The sequence below is a fragment of the Amblyomma americanum genome, chromosome 4 (genome assembly GCF_052857255.1).
Source record: "Amblyomma americanum isolate KBUSLIRL-KWMA chromosome 4, ASM5285725v1, whole genome shotgun sequence".
In the NCBI taxonomy this organism is placed as follows: Eukaryota; Metazoa; Arthropoda; class Arachnida; order Ixodida; family Ixodidae; genus Amblyomma; species Amblyomma americanum.
In genome coordinates this window covers 193,397,886-193,418,325 of record NC_135500.1, presented here as the reverse complement: position 1 = coordinate 193,418,325, position 20,440 = coordinate 193,397,886, and the positions used below count along the sequence as shown (strand labels likewise).

General features: G+C 47.2%; 3 protein-coding genes and 1 non-coding gene across 4 annotated transcripts in view; all 4 read right to left on the bottom strand.

The window, feature by feature from the left end:
• Nucleotides 1–1,910, bottom strand: part of LOC144128930 (alpha-1,3-mannosyl-glycoprotein 4-beta-N-acetylglucosaminyltransferase B-like) — a 147,023-nt gene extending 145,113 nt beyond the window's left edge. The window contains exon 1 of the mRNA XM_077662734.1: nucleotides 1,482–1,910. Coding sequence (XP_077518860.1) covers nucleotides 1,482–1,575 — 94 coding nt within the window. The 5' untranslated portion in view covers nucleotides 1,576–1,910. The remainder of the gene's footprint in view (nucleotides 1–1,481) is intronic.
• A 1,943-nt stretch (nucleotides 1,911–3,853) lies between these two features.
• Nucleotides 3,854–7,907, bottom strand: LOC144128928 (kxDL motif-containing protein CG10681). Its single transcript, XM_077662732.1, has 4 exons — nucleotides 7,759–7,907; nucleotides 7,227–7,379; nucleotides 6,995–7,041; nucleotides 3,854–6,594 (listed from the first exon to the last, which is right to left on the bottom strand). The coding sequence occupies exons 1-4, from the start codon at nucleotides 7,875–7,877 to the stop codon at nucleotides 6,401–6,403; spliced, it is 513 nt and encodes a 170-aa protein (XP_077518858.1). The 5' UTR covers nucleotides 7,878–7,907; the 3' UTR covers nucleotides 3,854–6,400.
• Nucleotides 7,908–8,743: 836 nt separating this feature from the next.
• Nucleotides 8,744–8,815, bottom strand: TRNAW-CCA (transfer RNA tryptophan (anticodon CCA)). The gene has a single exon. It is a non-coding gene; the product is annotated as a tRNA-Trp (tRNA).
• Nucleotides 8,816–8,879: 64 nt separating this feature from the next.
• On the bottom strand, nucleotides 8,880–19,981 carry LOC144129942 (uncharacterized). The gene is made up of 6 exons (XM_077663998.1): nucleotides 19,891–19,981; nucleotides 18,522–18,624; nucleotides 16,434–16,519; nucleotides 15,057–15,164; nucleotides 14,057–14,110; nucleotides 8,880–9,065 (listed from the first exon to the last, which is right to left on the bottom strand). Exons 1-6 carry the CDS (start codon nucleotides 19,960–19,962, stop codon nucleotides 8,880–8,882), a joined length of 609 nt encoding a protein of 202 aa, XP_077520124.1. The 5' UTR covers nucleotides 19,963–19,981.
• Nucleotides 19,982–20,440: the final 459 nt, after the last annotated feature.

Genomic DNA, 20,440 nt, shown 5'->3' with positions numbered 1-20,440 from the left:
CGCGCTGTTCAAGTATGTAAACACTGGGAAGAACGCGAAAAGGAGTGTCAGATGCGACGTCGTGTTGTTAGGCTTACACCGGTTAAAGCAGCTACACTTTATTGATAATTCATGCCGGAAAGAAGACGTGGCCATCCGAAAATTTGATGATTCTGGTGGTTGTTACGGTAATGATTTTACTGGCGCAAAGGCAGCTCACAGAAAGAGCGTCAAGGCAGTCGTGGCTAATTTGTGTCGATCTGCACGAGTTGGGGTCAAACACCCGGTTTTCCCAAGCACTTCAACCCATCGAAGCCAAGCATTGGGCAACGGGAAAGCGTGTAAATTGGAAAATTGGTTTTTTGGGGAAAGGAAATGGCGCAGCATCTGTTTCACATATCGGCGGACACCTGAACCGCGCCGTAAGCGAAGGCATAAAGGCGGGACTAAGAGAAGAATGAGGTGCCGTAGTGGAGGGCTCCGGAATAATTTCGACCACCTAGGGACATCGCACAGCACACGGGCGCCTTAGCGTTTCGCCTCCATCGAAACGCAGCCGCCGCGGTCGGGTTCGAACCCGGATCAGTAGCCGAGCGCACTAACCCCTGAGCCACCACGGCGAGTAAAGCTTGCACCCATTTTTTGAAAATCGTTGGCCTTCGATGTTGTGAAAACTTACATAACCGATGAATGAATTTATGCAGGTAGAAAAAAAAACGCGTCATCTGGATGATTCGCTGCTTTTCGTGAGGCCAATGCTTCAGCAGGCCCCGCAAAGAACAAAATAAAGGACAAATTAGTAACCTTACAAGCTATTAAAAACGACAGGGCTGCCTCATCTGAATGAGGGGTGGCAGCGTGTCGCAGGACGATATTACGTCGAGAAATTAGAGCAAAACCCAAGCAACCAGAACTGAAGTACGAAACCAGCAAAGAAACGTCACTTTCACAGAAAAGATTGCGCGTACAACAGGCCGCCGTCGTCTTATCCTTATCGTATCCCACTCAAGTGCAGCGCATGGAAGTTGGTGAACACTAAGCGAAGTGCAAAGGTCGGAAAGCCAGCGCGAGACGAAGTAACCACGAGTGACTTCGCAACTAAATACGCTTTGGAACGCGAACTGGGATTCGCGCCCGGCCATAGTACACATACATCTGTCGGCGCGTATTCCGACCGCGTAGCAGAGCGCCGGCGCCTTGCAGTGATTGAAGAGAACAAGACCCGTCAAAGAGGCTGCAGATTACTCCAACAGTACCGGCGAGCTCCTGATCCCATCCGCCGGGTTGCGACTGCAAAAAAGGTAACGGCGCACAAGTCGTTCGGAAGGTTGGATTCAGAAACAGAACGAGGTTTGGCATCCCGTCTCACGCCTGGACGCTCAGCGGCACTCGAGTGAACCGAAGGACCTGCCAAGATTCCGGCCAAGTGGAAGCACTTCGCGGCCGGGCTGCGACGCGCTGCACCGACTGACCCAGAAAGAAACGATCGCACGGGCACTCACCGGGCTTCTGAAACATGACGAAGATTGTGAAGAACGGTGCAGCGATGAGAAAAAGAGCGACGTAGAAGGGCACTGGCCTCCTCGGGAGCATCATGGGGCCGCTGGTGCCTGCTTGTTGTCACTGTTTCCCAGACAAGAAGTGCGAGACGCCGAGGGGCGGCAGCGATTGCAGCGGCGTGGGGTCGTCTAAAACACGCGCACACACAGCATCCCCACGGAGCGGCGGCCGCCCAGTAGCATAGTCGCCGAGGCACGTGTTCGAACTGCCGCTCTGACAGCCAAGCACAGGCATTTATAACACAGCCTTGCGTCAACAACGTCGGAGGCTCACATGCTGTAACAGCTGCGTCGCAGAGCGCATCATAGCCCACCGCCTCCACTGGTCGCCGACTCGATCACAGTACGAACAGAACATCACCGTTGCTCAATGCCGCCGCTTGCCGCGATGAGTAGTTGCGCCCCACACCGATAGGGGAAGAAAAACTCTCTTCACGTTTGGTGCGCTGTCAACAGATGGCGCAGCCTGCCCGTTGAACGCGTTTGGCATAGGCTAGCATAGAGTAGTCTAGAGTCACTCAATAAAAATTTTATTTTTATTTAGTAACACTAGAGTAGCCTGAGTTGCGTTTCTCTCTCATTAAGCTTATTTGACGTGTTTAGTAAAAATTTGATTCAAACGTTGTCACCTTTCATTTGTCTAAGCTGCATATATACACTGCTCACTGCATCGAAACAGCGAGATTTGTAGATCGAAATGCGCCGGGCGTAGACCTTACGAAACTGAGAGCAAATAGGTTACGGTTCCAGTCTGGACGCGGTGCTAGCACCACACGTTTGCTCTTAAGCATGCTTTGGAGAAAATAACGCAGCACTACATTTCACCAGGTTTAATATGTGTCAATTACTGAGGACAAGCGCTTTGTGTTTTATTAGGCATCCTGTGGCTTTGAAGTAGAAAAGGTGGAATGCAAGGAACCAGCACAGTACTCTGGACTACTGTGGATACCGATGGGTAGCAACTGTGTCTCCATGACAGACTCCTGAAAAGGATGGGTGGGGGGGCAGGAAGAGTGGTCGCCCCCACCCCCAACTTCCTACAGAGGGGGGGCAGTGCCCCCCTAGCGTCTGACTGTGTAGTAGAAGTAAGTGGTTTTATTAAAATAATAAAAAGGAAGGAAAAGATTTTTGCTAGCCCCGGCATCTGCCATCGATACGGAAGCACCTGAGCTGGGCCAGCAGAAATAAAGGATAGCAGGAGAAATGAAATGAAAGAGGTGAGGGGACAGGAAGAAAGGATTGGGGGAGAGGTAATATACACAAACTATTTACACAATAAGAAATGTGTACAGGTTGCGCGTGATTAGTTCACGATGGAGCAAATTAACGTGTGCGGCAGATCAGATTTCTGGGATCGCTTCAATTCTAGGACGCACAGTGTGTCTAGCTTTGGCTCCTAGGTTTTTGTTTCAGCAACCTAAACCAATCACATCTCTATGGTAATCACTTGTTCACTGACCCTTGTTCATGAGTATGACTAGCAGAACTGAAACAGACCATGCGCAAACTTTTTAAATCAGTCCGGAGTCCCTGCCCCATGATAAGAAAAAATATATTGAATACATACTAAACCAAAGGTATGGGGGGAGCTAAAATGTCAGAATATGAAGGCATAAATTTTGTAGCACTGCTTTTAAATTAAGCCCATAACCAATCAGATACAACAGTATGAACAGTCAAGAATAAAAATTTGCTAGATGCGGGTTCGGGGGAAAAAAAAAATATTTATTCATTGCCTCGCTTGCCAGTCAGCTGGCATTTGCTGCAGTAGATGGAGCACCCAAGTCCTGTCATGTAAAGCCCCTCAATGAATTACTGAGGGGACTTATCCTCATGCTGCTATACTTTGCGTTTCATTGACCCACTCTGCCCGACCATGCAGAAATAAAAATGGGTATTTCTGCAAACTTTCCTTACATAAAGTTTTGCCCACGACTACACCTTCAACATCTTAAGTGTGCTGGTGCCACCTAAATATCGGTTTCTCAGGCAAACAATCAAGGACTAGGAATGCGACCTTCGGTAATCATAGAACATAGGCAGGAGCTTACAAGAGTATACCGACAACGTCAGCATGTGTGCACGTTACGTTGGTCTTGCACCATTCCGTGGACCTTGAGTTGTCATTTTTTATCACACAGCTGTTGCATAGTTCTATTATCTGCACCTTGACTACTGTTATGCAAGGAAGCTCATTACATCTTAGGGACTACAGATGACTAGGAAGTGATGTGTGAAAAGTAAGCCGACGACACTACAATTTTCGCACAAGCCATTATGGCTTGTACTGTAGGGCGTAGATCATGTAACACAACAACAAGAAAAATAACTTTAATACAGTGCAGATCCACCATGGTTTGAAATGAATGACATTCAACACACACCAATGCACTTAGTATAACTGGGAAATGCATCCACACTGACAGCTCGATGCAAGTCCTTACTATCCAAGACAGTTATAATTAAGTACAGGAATGCTACCAACTTTCAATGTTACCTAGTGAGGCCAAAGCCACATATCTAGTTCTCTCACTGCACGTGCTTGCGATTTACCTCAGTCACCTGTTTTTATTCATCATTCCTGCTCAGAAAAAACAACATTGTTATGGGTAGCATTATAAATGTTGTGAAACTAAAGCAGCCTTACAAGCTGGAACCACTTGTAGTGCTGAAGGCATTTCACATCACTTATCGATAATGCACTCGCAATACGTCCATATATACCACTGTTTCTCACATATTGACCTATAGGGAAAAGTGGCTACACGGCACTTTATCTCGCAGGAATGCAGAGGAGTGGACACTTTGTATATAGCCTGGCTAGCCTTGGAGCAAAAATGTGCATTCAATTGCGACACGACTTTTCTCGAGGCATACCTCAAAAAAATTCTTTGTCGATTGCCATTTGAACCTAGTTATGAACAATAATTTACATTAAATTTGCTAAAGAAAGGAAATGTGGCATAAAAAAGAATTTATTCTGCACAGAGTTTTGGCCCAACACTAGCCAAATGAAATACAACGTTTCCACTTCCCTGTGTGCCTGTGGAGGATGAAGCATTCTATAAGAAATTCGCATGGCCAGTGGCTCCTCTTTTCCCTCTAGGTAATCCTTATGAGAAACTCTATGATGTGTGCATACATGCAACTATCCAAACATTCCACAGTCAAACATGCCACAGAGCAATATACAAACATGCACTGGCACTGAAATAATTTTTACTACACAAGTAGTATTGGCACCTATCCATAAAGAAAATACCCAGAGGAAAAAGATCGAAAACAATGCATAGCAATCATGACACACTGTACATTCTGTCACCATAAGAACTGTTTTGCGATAATTTTCTCACCATACACAAAGCACTCATTCAGCTATGAAATCTCTAGCTATCCTTTGAATGCCCAGAAATCATCTCATTACAGAAGGAATGGCAAAGGAACCAAGCAGCCAAACTCACTGAATGAAGAGATTAAACAGAATTAACTATTGCCAACAAAATGCAGTCTGAGTGACTTCTAGTGCAGTCTTTTTATCTCCATATTGTCGAAAAAAAGGTTACTGAAACCTACGGCCCCAAATGTTTGGGCCACGGAATGACCTATAATAACTAATGCGAGGTTGTCAAGCTGAAAGGCATGATTTAAGAAAGGCATAGTGGGGCTGTTTGAATACCCCTGTAGCAAGGCAAAATTTCCATAAGTGTTCACAGTGCACAACACCAGATATTACTTACAAGAACATGTATGCATAGCAGTAATCAGCATGATGGCTACCACAGCGGCATGCAACACAGACCAGTGAGCCATAATTACGCAACCTGGGCCAGTGTCTTATGATGAAATTGGTATTCTTGATCGATACAGGTATCATAATAAAATAACACTTGAGGGGTCACTTAAGCTACGCCTTAAGGGTATGATGCGATAGATTAATGGGTTCCTGCAGTGGCCCGGGGTCTTCTGGGGCACACTTTGCAGACGTGGTCATTTTCTACTTTACATTCATAGATCGCTTGGAGTCCTCACACCACTCCTGGCGCTGTGGTGCTGCGGTTAAGCAATGCGCCACTGCCCTGGCACGTGGCTGTTTCAAACACAGTCACCGGTGGGGGCTTGTGAGACGAGACCCGAGTAACCTCTCGCACCCAATCATAAGTTTAATTACCACCTGCTACAGGGGGAGGTTGTGATGTTACCAAGACCACGTGACGTATGTGGCAGATGGGCCACCTGCTTTTTCAGTCACAACGCCAACGCTGAATTTTTTGTAGAACAAGAGGAGCCTAAACTATTGTGTTAAAACCTTCTTGAGTAATTTACAAGAGCTAGGACAGTAGTGATTTGATTTTCTACATCTTTTTACTGTCAAGGTGCCAAGCAACTCTTTCATCAAGTACTACTCAGCTCCTTTATTTTTTTTTCAAAGCACTTTCATACAGCATTTTACAACGACCATCAAGTGACTGGACATCTCCCATGTAACAGCAATAAAGTGCACCATTACTAAGGCTATAAGGCAGCAGAAACAGTCTTTCACTTCCATTATGATGTTCTTACTCACTAAAGAACATGCATGACAAACTATCTGCCATGCATTACATTAAATATTATACCCGGCTACATATAGCTTGCCCTCTTTACAAAAGTTAAAAAGGAACGTTGAAAGGGAAGTTGATACATGTATCCATCTGAAATTTTTGACATCAAACACTCATACATAAGAACCTGGCTTTCTACATACATTTTTCATGCTTCTGTACAAGTTAAGGCTTTTCCAGATTCATCATATATGGCAAACATGCATGCTTTAAAAAACACCATAAATAAAAACCAAAGCAGCGGACACTGTTGATTTCAATCTAGGAGTCATCACTGTTGTACGAAGTGGCTGAACTTTGCGTTGAAGATGCACATTGAGTGTCCTCATGTTCAACGCCGGCTAGCTTGTGTTTCTCTGTACCCTCCGTTGCCTTCTCAGGCTGGCCTCTGTTGAGCGGATGCCTCTCTTCAGGCTCATCTTCTTCATCAACGGCAAAGAACACAGTGTTGCATGCTGCCGGTTAAAAACACACAAAAGACATTAAGACGGTGAGTTTACAATTCTTTCTTTAAAACTGCACGTGCATTCAAATCTTTGATTTTACTAAGTCTATAAGGAAACAATGTGTTTTAAAATGAGAATAGCTTCACAAGACCAAAATAAAATACAAGCATTACTACTACTGATAAAAAGCGGCATCATGCATAGGTGCCACTTAGCTTCTTCACTAGTAGAATCTGTGCTATTAGAGCACAGTCTTCGCTTTCTATTACAATACCACCACTATCAAAGGAAAGAATAATCCAACAGCATTCCTATACAGACTTTATGCATTACTTTGACGTGACTTCGCATGGCCTGTTATTGCAACATGAACTGCGCAAGTGGCCCAACACATCGTCTATTTGCTTACCTGAGAATGCTGACGGATACTGTTGTGTTAGCTTCATCTTCAAGAACCTGTCATAATACAAAAAAAGAACACCACCTAAGAGCAACGTGTTTGCTTGAACAAGTTTGAGAGCTTATTTGAGCAAAAGCAAAGACTTTGAACATTCAACTGCCAGCAATGGCATGAGGGGTAGAGCAAACCGAAACGACGGACCAAGAACAGATACGCACATCACAAGACATTTGTTACGCACCTGATTCGCTTAAACACTGAATCCAGGTCTTTCTTCAAGTCAAACAGGAGCTGCGTATGCTTCTTGAGCTCCTGGCTGGCAACGGCGAAGCGAGCTGCTGACAATGCGTTGCAGTTGATCAACATTTCATTCGTTTTCTCAAGCCTTCCCAGCCTGGAAATCGGGCCAGCAGAAAACAGATAAAAGTCAAACAAAAAAATGATGCGCTAAGCAGTCATGCGGTGTTTTTGAGACAGCACGGCAAAGTTGCAACTACACTGATAACATGTAGCAAGTGAGTCATATGCGGTTCTTTTTACAGCATGAACAAATTACGACAAGACAGAACACTCAGAATAATAACATTTAATTTAAAAAGTGAGTCACATACTGCACCAAGTTCAATCTTTTCTTGCTGCTGCGAGCCAGCGCCTCAGTAATTTGAGTAAGAACGACTAATTCAATGTTGTCTTGTGTGGGCGGCGCAGAGCATACACAAAAATTCGCTTGACAATGTTTACATATCAAAGCCACGAGTATAAGCGACACTTACACTTGCTTCTGACACTGTATGATGGTCTGGATGTCACTGTGATTAACTTGATTTGCCAAAGCATGAGCAACAACTTCAGCCGCGGGAGACTGACAGCAGCCGAAATCGCCGTGCGCCATGTTGCAGCAGTCGCCAAGCTAGCCAAGCAACTGAAACCAGCCACAACCGTAGCAACAGTAGCCAAAACAGGACCAAGTTGACCTAAAATCTTGATAAGATAAAAATAATTTTCGCATTAATTAGTGCTTTATGACACGCAGGATGCCAGTGTTTTCTACTGTAATATAAGCATTATTATTTTCTTTTTGCGTTTCTTCAAAGCGCACGTTGAGCAAGAAACGAAAGGCGAAGGGGCGGGGTCTTTTAGTTTCGGTTCCAGACCATTGCGTTCGGCGGCCGCCGTGAATGGCCGTGAAGTCGTGTAATGAAAATGACATATTGAAGTGCGGACGTAACCAGAAGCTAAATATCAGCACTCTGAAAGTAAAAATAAGATTTGCGTGTTGTTGTTGTTTTTTTCATGCTAGTTCTACCCGGCCACGGAGGTTAATTAGTAGTTTATTTGCACTTCCTAAAAAAAAAACAAACGAAAATGTCGCGATGTACTTTTGTGTAGCGGTCGCACCAGAAGCAGAGCAGCTCGATATTTGTGGTGGCTCCACAGAATCTGGAGTAACAATAAATCATTTCCTTTAAATAAAAAAAAACTAATTTAACAGCCAACAAACCCTTTCTTCTCTTGACATATCTGATGATTGATGCGTATGCTTAATCAAAGCTCTTTCACAAAGAGCTCTTGCGAACGGAAATTTAAAAAAGCTCACAACAGTAAAAAACATATTCTTGGACATTAACGCTCATTTTAAACGTTCCTAAGACGATAACAGTTATATTTCGCACGCGCTAATGATGCACATTTGTGCAATATGAAAAGTGCATGCTTTTCCCATATAAAAAAAAATCTAATTTAGAGAGGCAAAAACTTTGACCCGGACGTGATTCGAACACGCAACCTTCTGATCTGGAGTCAGACGCGCTACCGTTGCGCCACCGAGTCAGACGAGCACTAGGTTTATAATAAGTCTTTATAAACACAGTACTGTTTACTTTATGCGAATGTTTTAATCGTCATTGTCTAAGTTGCTGACAATCTTTGAAAATCTGCGAGGAGAAAACACCGGCGGCTGCTGCTGCGACAATTTCTCAAGACCGGTGGCAGCGGCAGACAGTTCTGCCGCTTCAGCAGCAACAAAGTCGGGATGCAGAACCAGCATGCTGTAACGGTACACTTTTCTTCCGAAGAATGCCTGCAAGAAATTACGAACAGGTGCTGAACAGGCAGCATTCAAATCACAGTGGCGCACTGTAGCAAGTGTATCCGTGCATTACATCATTACCGCACAGTGCATTTGCAGTATGATCAAAGCTAGAATACGTACTATTGCATTTCCACTGCAGCTTTTCACGACCAGTTGCAACGCATTTACGCAGCGTATAATAGAAAACTATACGCACTTCAAGTTCTGTTAAGCACCTCTGCGAATTTAGTAAAATATAATATACTTCACTACTGAGCTAACGTGTTTCAATAGGCATTTTCAAGTGGGAAAAAAAAAAAACTTCACACTTCTCTGCTTGGCACTAAATTGCTGAGGTAAAGCCAACTTTTGCCTCGATTATGGAGCAAGTTACGTTGTCGCCCCGACGACGTATATGTAGCGTTTTTTTTTAAATTACGAATTTGTTCATATTAAGAAGCATAAGAATTCTGTCCGAGACTCCATTTACGCCTCCTCCACGTTCCGTTGTTAAATACGTTGTTAAGATACGTAGAAATTATGAACTGCACTAAGTGTAAATATGGAGACAGAAACAGTTCCTTAGTGCAGTCAGTTTTAGCAGGAAGTTGACTTTCTGCCTCCGGAGCGACGTTAAACACAGCTGGAAGCGCTTTTATTTTTTTATTTCATTCGCCACAACACACATTTAGCGTTGTGGGCTCTTGGCGGGTACGTGTCGGGTCTGCCATATAAAGTAGAATCACTAGAATGTCATGTCAATAAACGTGGTTTTGCATTTGTAACATACTCCTATCATGTGCGACGCAGCACCTCACATTTATTTATTATTCTGTATTTGTACATAGTGTATATTACCCCTTACCCATATCCTTCTTTCCCTCTCCCTGTCCTTTTATTCCCGCTAGCCGCAGCTCAGATGCTTCAGGTTTCGATGGCAGATGCCGCGGCTAGCAACACCTTTTCCTTCAATTGTTATTTTATTAATAAATAGCCACTAACAACCACAACGTTTGTAACAGGTGATAATAATAATAATAATTGGTTTTGGGGGGAAAGGAAATGGCACAGTATCTGTCTCATATATCGTTGGACACCTGAACCGCGCCGTAAGGGAAGGGATAAAGGAGGGAGTGAAAGAAGAAAGGAAGAAAGAGGTGCCATAGTGGAGGGCTCCGGAATAACTTCGACCACCTGGGGATCTTTAACGTGCACTGACATCGCACAGCACACGGGCGCCTTAACGTTTTTCCTCCAGAAAAACGCAGCCGCCGCGGTCGGGTTCGAACCCGGGAACTCCGGATCAGTAGTCGAGCGCCCTAAGAGGTGGCGCAAACAGGTAACAGGTGGCGCAAACCGTGTTCTTGCACTCAGTAGAAGGGACCGATTCTAGGCGAGTCATATCAAGGCTGAAGGAATCGATCATTTTTGTTTATATCGCCTGGAGTATGTTGTCACAATCAAATTTGGGGTACAAAAACCAACGCTACATATATGAACTTTTCGCGTATGGGGCCATACGAGAACAGTTCATTTACGTAGCGGTGATTTTTGTACCACAAATTTGACTGAAACTTAATACGAGTTACGTCATTGAAGAGCATTAGAACTCGGGAATCTATTGGAAGTAGGATGCTATGAAGAACGGAAAAGCGCGGTAACTCTCAATCTGCGAGTCGAGGCGGCGGCAGTTAGCTAGGACTTGACGTAATAAAATGACGTCAGTTGTTAACGGATGGTTCCGTCTGACCAGCTAATCTCGTTATAACGAAGTCGAAGGGACCTGCGATCTCTTCACAAATCACTTCGTTACCACCATAGATGACCATGGGCGCAGTCCTCGCATGCGAACAGACTTACGCGCCCCCGAGCAGACCGAGGACTACCTATAGACAATTACAAAATTAGCTGCTGTTTAACTACCCCTGAACCTGGTTAGAGAGCGAAAGCTGTATCGGGCAAGTAGAGGCGGCTTGGCGTCTGTAACGTTGAGTGCGTTCCGCACACTGGATAGGCAGCGCGCCCACCCTGCCACCCTTGCAGGTGGCATTTAAATTAAGGGTTGATCGCGAGAGGTTCGTCACCCAGTGAACGCTGCGGCCTATTGCTGCAGTGCCGCGTGTCTGCCACAACGTTGTCAGCGCTAATGCATACAACCCACATCTCTCTCTCTCTCACCACCACCAAGTACCTCAAAGCCCGATTGAGGCGTCCACTGACACAGGGAGCCAGTTATGCGCCCTTCATTTCCTCAAAATCATCGGAGTCTAGAACGCTGTGAACGCCAACGCCAATGAGCCCAATGGACACCCACAGCTTTCGCTTTATATATCCTAGATTAGCTGAACAAATCCACAGCCATTTTTTTTTTGCTTCTCCGGCCGCCCGCTTGAGATTCAAATCTTTCTATTCGTATCTCCGTAACAGCGACCTCTTATTTACTCCCCCTTGTCTTTTTTCTCCCATGGCCGCCCTTGTTCTCTATAGTTTATCTGTCCTTCTTTATCTTCTGGCTTGCGTTTATTCATCTCTTCCCTCTGTGTATTTGTCGGCGGCAACGTGCCTTCATTTTCTCCCCTCCTTTCCATTCTTTCTCCCATGCTGCCCCTACATTCGTTCTCATATTTCTCTCCTGCCCGCTACGATTAATGACCTTGGACAGGCTTCATCCACGCGAGGCGATGGCTCCGGGTGTGCTCTGTATAATGGCTCGCGTCGTATAAAATGGACATTGCAGGCATAATGTCTCAAAATACAAGGGCAAATTCAATTCGCAATATTTATTCAGGAGCTGGAACCGACACGGGCTGCTGTGAGAGAGAGCACGCGGCGGCGTTTTGGTTGGCTTCCCCGCCTGTCGCGCGAGTACGCTGTCTATGACACTTCGCTGCATAACAGTAATGTCTTGCGGAGAATGCACATGTCAGAAAAAAAATTAAAATTGGTTTTTGGGGAAAGGAAATTGGCCCCGCCGCGGTGGCTCAGTGGTTAGGGCGCTCGACTACTGATCCGGAGTTCCCGGGTTCGAACCCGACCGCGGCGGCTGCGTTTTTATGGAGGAAAAACGCTAAGGCGCCCGTGTGCTGTGCGATGACAGTGCACGTTAAAGATCCCCAGGTGGTCGAAATTATTCCGGAGCCCTCCACTACGGACCTATTTGTTCCTCTCTTCTTTCACTCCCTCCTTTATCCCTTCCCTTACGGCGCGGTTCAGGTGTCCAACGATATATGAGACAGATACTGCGCCATTTCCTTTCCACCAAAAACCAATTATATATAAAGGAAATGGCACTGACATCGCAAAGCACAAGGCGCCCGTGTGCTGTGCGATGTCAGTGCACGTTAAAGATCCCCAGGTGGTCTAAATTATTCCGGAGCCCTCCACTACGGCACCTCTTCATTCCTTCTTTCACTCCCTCATTTATTCCTTCCCTTACGGCGCGGCCGCGTTTCCCTCGAGCCCCTCGTGCCCAGGAGTCCAAGTGATTTGGTGCTTGCATGTGGAATTTTGAACTTGTGGGGTAGTCAAAATGGGAGCGACGGAGTGTGGAAGTCTGCCAGAGAGGAAGAGGCGACACGCGGACTAGGCGAGGGAAACGAGGCCGCGGACAGTCTAGCTCGAGGATATACTAACCGAGCGACTAACCTCCCCGACCTCACCCCTCTCCCCTCTACGTACAGCGAGCGCCTCCTCCTTCTCCGAACACAAAGACAAGTCTATCCCCCACCACACCGTAAGCCAACGGCGGAAGAGGCGAGGGAATGGCGACAACTACAGACGAACACCTTTCCTAACCTACACAAGTACCACATCATCTTCCCCGACAGATATGACAGCATCTGCCCCTGGTGTGGCGGAATTCCAACAACATATCATGTAACATGGGGCTGCTCCGGTCCCAAGCCCCCCGAACTAGACCAACATCACTCCGAGGAACAGTGGGAGTCTGCCCTGCTCAGCTCTGACTTGGCGACGCAGCGAATGCTGATATCCCAAGCAAGAGCAACTGCGGTGGACATTGGGGTCCTGAAATAAGGACTCCACCCAAAATCTGTATTTTCTCCTCTCTATCCTACCTTTTTGGAATAAATGTTTTCTACTACTTACGGCGCGGTTCAGGTGTCCAACGATTTATGAGACAGATATACTACGTCATTTCCTTTCCAAAAAACTAATTATTATTATTATTAAAGGAAATGGCGTAGTATCTGTCTCACATATCGGCGGACACCTGAACCACGCCGTAAGGGAAGGAATAAAGGAGGGACTGAAAGAAGAAAGGAAGAAAGAGGTGCCATAGTGGAGGGCTCCGGAATAAGTTCGACCACCTGGGGATATTTAACGTGCACTGACATCGCACAGCACACGGTAGCATGGTTCGACCGTTTGTCAGTACGCTTGGAGTGCTTGATGCCACCGACAAGGGCAACGCTAGCGACAGCATTAGTGGAAAACAACTGCGCAAGGCAATATCTGGTGATAATTTCAAGTGGCTTTTCGTTGCGCACATGTCATACCAAAGCGTAACGAAAAACCATTTGAAAAGATCACCAGAAATTGTCTTGCGCTGTTGTTTTCCACTAATGCTGTCACTAACGTTGCCCTGGTCGGTGGCATCAGCCACACCAAGCGTACTAACAAACGGTCGAACCATGATACTGTGCCACCAAAACTGAACTCAACCGTGCATGGCACCTGAAAATCACAGTGCGCTCGCAGCCGGCCCGGTGCAACCGATGGTGTAGCGACGAGGAGGTCGGGAATGGGAGAACTCCAATGATCTCGACAACCCTCGAGGGGCAGCATGTAGTGCAGAGGGCCTGTGCTCCGGGTTTCGTTTAAGTTGGGTGCACCAGCGTCAAAATGTTGTCGCACCAAAGCTGACGTTGATGGATCGCCTGGAGAAACGCACCATGCGGCCCTCGCAAGTAAAAGGAAAAGGTTTCCGCGTGTTTTGTGCGATGCTGGACAGAGGTGGTTACTACGCGCTGTAACATTACCTTCACCAAAGTGAATATCCCGGCGCTGGCGACAAACGGCCCGATAACTGGCATCTGCACAAAAGCAAAGATCGATCATGCATTGCAATGTGTAAACACTTCAGGGCAGCAACGGAGGAAAGGACAACTTGCATGCACAAGACGTAGCACAACCCCTAGTAACCCGTATACGTGGACAGGGGTCAAACGTTTGCGGGACGCGAGTTCTAGGAAAAACGTTTATTGTATCTCCACCTCGCTACCTACTCGCCTGATATCGTATGAAGGCATTAAAGGCCTAATGCTCCTTCCTCTCGTCACAATATCAGGCGACTGGGTAGCGAGGTGTGGCTACAATAAACGTTTTTCCTAGAACTCGCGTCCCGGAAACATTTGTCCCCATTAGTACTGCTGTTGCTTCCGTTGGCAACAAAAGGTCGGACTGGACAACCCGATCGGCTGAGCAGTTCATGCCGTTGCGCTCATCGGCGTCATTAGCCTCACTAACATGCTCGGCTGCTTCGCAACACTCTACCGTTTTCCCTGGTTCAGTCAATTTTATACACAGCCACTGATGTTTCAAATATGAAGCACTATATCTAGCCTCAGGCCTTGCTCAGTGACCAAAGCTATGATTTCAGCAGTCAGCAGATCAAGTATAACACACTAACACACTTGTTTCTAATGCATTGGTCAGCAGTGCTTGGCTCTCCTATAGACAACTTGGCCTGTGAAACAAAGCTGAATATTACAATACCAAGGCATACAAAGCTGACCAAATCAATGACATGAAAGGATACCTCAGCAATGGCCTCGCCGCGTATTCTTCGCAAACTGGTCTTTTTTTTTAGTTGAAGGGATTATCGACTATTCAGGACTTGCAAAGACAGCGAACAAGTGACTCGCAAGCACGCTCTACATCTGCATGGTGCAGTGAGGGCAGCACGAACGGGAGGGCGTTCCATGGGAGCGACAGCAGCAGCAACGCTGCAACCATGGACGAAGGGATGCTGCCACTCACGTTCTCCTTGTTTCCCCGCCAGATGGCGACGGCGAGGAGACCGAGAGCGTGAGCCACGGCCGTGAACGAGGACCACCACATGTACGCCAGCATCGGCACCCGGGAGTTCTGCCGTCGCCGCAACACAGTTCAGGGAGAAAAACAGAAGGAGCGAGCAGCCGATTTAGAAGAGGATGTAGAAACTGCGGCGAATCTTTTTGTGTTGGCAGCGCAGCTGTTCTAGCTTCCATGGAAAATGGCTCGAACGCTCGCATTCTTCGGTGCCACAACTATGCGTACCTTACAACGCACAGGCACGACAAGACAAGGAGCGCTGTCTATCACGGGCAATACTCGCAAAACTACACTTGCGTGAATCCGCCTCGCATGCGGGAGATGCGGGGTTCGATCCCCAGTGCCGCCGGGTACCCACCGGCGACACAATGGGCACAAGCTTTTCCCTGGTCTGGTTCTCAGCTTATTTAGGGTGATTTGCTTGGGAAATGGGTTTTTGATTCCCACCTTGAGCAATGAAAACTACCTTGTGCCATGGCGCTCTTTGGCCAAAGCTGCCCTTGCGCCATAAAAATTCACAATCATCATCATCGTCATCATCCGCTTGCGTGAGGGCACCTCGTGATTGGTTTTGTGACTGGCTTGTGACTGGACGAAGGCGAAATGCAAGGAAGCGCGTATACTGAGATTGCAGTGCACGCTAAAGGATCCGGTGGACAAAATTTATTCGAGGCCCGCCACTGCGTAAGGCAAGCCTTATAGCGCACAGTGTAACTTTGGTGCGTGAAATCCAATTATTATTTCACTTAATTACTGAGAGAGACGATAGCACACTCATCACAGCCAACGAGAAAGACATTACCGAATCGGGAACCGCAGTGCTGTCTCTATCGGCAGAGAGCCTGCTTCCTATGCGGGAGGCACAATCCTGGGAGCGCTGTCTATGAACTAGCATTTCTGATGGAGAAGTGCGTCTCCCGACCTTGTCTTAGGCTCTTTCATGGGACATATGCTTAAATGAGGTGCCACGCAGTATTGAGAACAGTGTCCAAGGCACATGGCTGCCAATGCTCAGAGCTCCTGGAACACACCTTCGTCCGAACATGCGGTCTACAGGTTGAATTCGTTGTCACCTGCACTGTATACAGCTGCCGCCTTCACCAAATTTTCTTTCCTTTTTCCACCGCTTTCTTTTTTCTTTTCAGGCGAGCTCGTCGAACGCATCAAAGAGCGGACAATGTGCACCAAGCTGCACGTGTCATTACCGCACTTTCGGTAAGCTACAAGGGTGCGCATCCCTTCTGCGTCCTCAATGATAAAAGAAATCCAACGTGCAGGAAAAACGTCGCACTGGTGGCAAGGAAAACTTAGTGAACAACTCACATCTTCAATGCCGATGACGAGGTACAGATCCACTAGGCTGTTGATGTAGAATGAGCCCACCACCAGGGAACTGGCGAGCCTTATCTCTGGCAAGAAAGACACCAGTGGGAGATAATTGCATCACATGGTGAGTAGATGTGGGTATACGCAACGCCCATCGATCCAGTCAAAATTCAAGCTGGCATCATGCTGTCAGGCGAGTGGAGACACTCGCTTAGTGGTTGCGACTTCTGCGGTTGGTATGCACCTTCCAGAAGGCGTTAAGTTGGTTTTGTATGATACACAACTTGGCATGATGACATGTGCCTGCCACCAAGATCCTTGCAGCTTATTGCTATACTCCATATACCGGTCACACAGCGATGAATTCCGTAAACTGACATACCAGTCATATACCAGGTGTTTCAGTGAAGCCCGCCACTAATTTTTAAAAATAGGGCTTTTGAGGTAGACAGAAGCTTTTTGCGACATCGTAATACCAGTGTTGGCGGACTTCCAAAAGCAGGTGAATCATGTTAACCAGTAAAATAATGAACTGAATTACAATAGCTAAATTACCTATACCTATAATATTACCTTATAGGCGACCGCTTGCAATTAAGAGATATGAAGCTGGCAGTCAGTTATAGCCATATTTATGGTTTGGTTTATGGGGTTTTAACGTCAAAAAGCAACTCAGGCTATGAGGGACGCCGTAGTGAAGGGCTCCAGAAATTTCGACCACCTGGGGCTCTTTAACGTGCACTGACATCGCGCAGTACACGGTCCTCTAGAATTTCGCCTCCATCGAAATTCAATCGCCACGGCCGGGATCGAACCCGCGTCTTTCGGGCCAGCAGCCGGGCTCCATAACCACTCAGCCACCGCGGCGGCTGTAGCCATGTTTATAGAATTTCTAAAACGCGATTACCCTCGCCGCTGTAGCTCAACTAACATGGGGTGCCTCACGGTTGTAGTTCATGCCAGTTACTTAGGCAGAATGCCCGTGGGCTGCGTTACTATTGGATTACAAGAAAAAAGTTGTACTATGGATTACGTTGTTTAATAACCCAACGCACTCAGCCCACGGGCAGGGGTGTTACGAACCCCGAGTATACAACTGCAGGCACTGATTATAGACTGACTGAGCAGGCTGCTAGAGCTTTCAGACGACTGTGCGGGCGTCTGCACATCGATATATTCCAGGTGGGTATATAGACAGAGAAGGCCCACTATCGTCGTAAAGCCTTGAGGCCGTGTACTTTGCATGTCATGCAAAGACTGCAGTTTACAGACTGTCTAAAACAATTTCTTTAAGTGGGCGTGGCTGTATTTCGTGCGTAGATCATTGTTCTTTCAAAGCCTGCTGCACGTTCTCTTTATGTTGCGCAAAATGAGACTTGTTTTTTTTATACCATCTGTGGGATACACTGGTCATCCCCCCTCGTCCCCAACGCCAGCGGCGACCGTGACTTCCACGTGCGCGCTGGCCACCAGGAATGTGGAGAGAAGGCACCTCTGCGACTCTGCCCATTTCCGCCCCAGCACTGACGTGACGTTACGACAGCGCGCTGCCTTCTGCGGAGAGCGTTGTATGCCTAAGCTTGACGGCAACGATTTGCTGCTAGGGGGGCAATGTCCGAGGGGATAAAAGGGGGATCTCGCGGCGGGAAACGGACTCTCGCTGCCGGACCTGACCTGAGTGCCCCGAGGAACCCTTTCGCTGCCCGCCGGACCCCGAACCCAACGCCCCGCGTTAGGATAATAAACTATTTCCTAGCGTGTCCTGCCGTTGCCTATTTCGTCCGTACCTGCCGTGGCTGCGACTCTGCGCCACGGGTTGGGGAAACGTGTTGCGTACTTGAATAACGCCTGCGTGTAGCTGGCACGGAAGCTCGCCTTCCCGGCCGGCTGGACGCAGAGTGACCCCATACATCTTACCAATGCTTCTCTATTATTACCTCATCCCTGCCGTACGCTACACAAGTAGTAGTGTACGATACTCATCCAGACCTACAAGCGCTTCGAATCTCCCATTCCAGTATAACGAGTGCAAAGGTGTATAAGCCTGAGTCATGAGGACTCGCCGTGGCTTCGAGATGATCGCACCTGCTGGGTTGCTGTCGACCGAGCTGAGCTTGAGTTGAACGGCGACTTCTTCGGCCGACAGGACGCAGTACAGGAAGAGCATCATCAGCACGCTGTTCAAGGTCTGCGCAAGAGGACCGCAACAAAACAGAGTGAGAGTCCTTAAGAAAAGACTTTGCAGGCTTTTGTCATCATTGAAGGCGAAGGAGAGACCCCGCCACGCAGCCTATATACTAACCACAGCCATAAAGTTTCCAGCTACGACATAGCAAGGCGACAGCGATGTGAAATCCGTTTACTCTATAGAGTAAGTTCCTCGTGGTGATATATTGCGTAGAAAGGATGCCTCCGGTTAGCAGCTGTGTGAACATCGTTCACCAGGATTCGTATACATGGAGTTAAAAACGACATCCGTAGCCCTGCTGGACATTAAGTTCTGTTTTGTAGCCCTGTTCCTGCAGCATATATGTGCAGCGACTGTATAGACGTGCAATTCATCCAAGTCCTCCCCCCGTATGCCGCGTGGCTTTGGAAATTAAAATTCCCCGCGACGTATCGCGCATAGCGAAGTGCACTTCTTTACCTGAAGCTCTTCGTGTGGAAAAGCAAAGAGCGAAATCTGGAAGACACAACCAATGCTTAATAGCAGTGAAACCTTAAATAATCGCATTTGAAGCACTACTGCAACTATGGAGTCTTCACCACTGCCCAGTGCAAAATGGGATCACCATGCAAAATAAACGATGAATTTGCAAGCCATATACGAAGTTGAAGTAGCTTTGCGTTTTAACAATAGAAAAAGCGGTCCCACAGAGTCACAGAGCTCGCCAGTAAGCGGAATAAAAGAAAATTACAGGGACACCGAATTACCTTATGTATTAGCTATGCGATAGCGCTCCTGATGGTGACGTCATTTCCGGTCTGGTGACATCACTACCCTCCAGCCAATGAGCGAATTTTTACGACCGACGACGTATCTTTTAACGCGTTAGCGTTAAGCCTACCGTTCTGCCGAAAATACGGCGGCGGCGTCGTTGTCGGAGGCGGCGGCAGCGTTGTGAGCAGAAAAGCAAGCGGCCCACCTGCCACCTACGTCACGTGACCTTGTGACGGCAGCACAACCTGACAGCCGTAGCAGGTGGCACCTGCCCACCGGATTGTGAGAAAATCGTAGCAGGTGGCAGGAACAGACACAAGGTCCACGTCTATCTGTCGGTTCCTTTCTTTGTTCTCGTTCTAGCAAATCTGCTAAAAACACCATGCAGTACCAGCTAGCTCAGCTAACCGCCCTTTTAACAAAGCAGATGTGTGCCACACTTCGATGCTGTGGTTATATGAGGGCGAAAATCTGGCAGAACGGAAGCAAATCGGAAAAACTGCGGTAACTCACGAAGAAAATGCTGCTTATCGTCTGTATCCCGGGCCGGTTCTTGAACATCAGCCGGTCGATGCAGTCGTCCATCGCGCGATGCTCAAGGCGACGTCCGCTGCAGGGAAGGACATTTTGCCAACGGGACATATTTTTTTATTATTATTACCTCTTCGTGCGCCCGAACCAATGCCTTAGGACTCCTTCCCAAAAATGTTTGCAAAGGCAGAATATTTTAGCAGAATTTGATGTTTAGCAGAGATAATCGCTCGCAACGTTGCATAAAATAAATTCTGTCGAGTACAAGGACAGCCACAATTCGAGGTGAAAAATGCGTACGGCATCCTACAGATATAACTTCGAACAACATATGTTATCACGTCGAATCCACCCGGAAAATAGAATGGAACTATGAACTATAGCTGGTATCACACACTTGCGAATTGCGACAGCACGGAAAGACGAAGGACGAACACAGGAACTGAGGGGGGGGGGGGGGGGGGGGGGTAGCAACAAAACAAGGGAACTCAACGTTGCCTTGTCGTTTCAGTGTTCGTCTTTCGCCGTCAGC

What these genes read in the sequence shown, in the direction of transcription:
- LOC144128928 (XM_077662732.1), bottom strand. Translation starts at nt 7,877, where the DNA reads ATGGCGCACGGCGATTTCGGCTGCTGTCAGTCTCCCGCGGCTGAAGTT. An exon ending in TCAGTGTTTAAGCGAATCAG is followed by an intron (nt 7,042 to 7,226) that starts GTGCGTAACAAA and finishes GTATTATGACAG; the next exon opens with GTTCTTGAAGATGAAGCTAA. An exon ending in GTATCCGTCAGCATTCTCAG is followed by an intron (nt 6,595 to 6,994) that starts GTAAGCAAATAG and finishes TTTAACCGGCAG; the next exon opens with CATGCAACACTGTGTTCTTT.
- LOC144129942 (XM_077663998.1), bottom strand. Translation starts at nt 19,962, where the DNA reads ATGGACGACTGCATCGACCGGCTGATGTTCAAGAACCGGCCCGGGATA. An exon ending in TCGTCATCGGCATTGAAGAT is followed by an intron (nt 15,165 to 16,433) that starts GTGAGTTGTTCA and finishes CGGCGACGGCAG; the next exon opens with AACTCCCGGGTGCCGATGCT. An exon ending in GGATATTCACTTTGGTGAAG is followed by an intron (nt 9,066 to 14,056) that starts GTAATGTTACAG and finishes AATTTCTTGCAG; the next exon opens with GCATTCTTCGGAAGAAAAGT.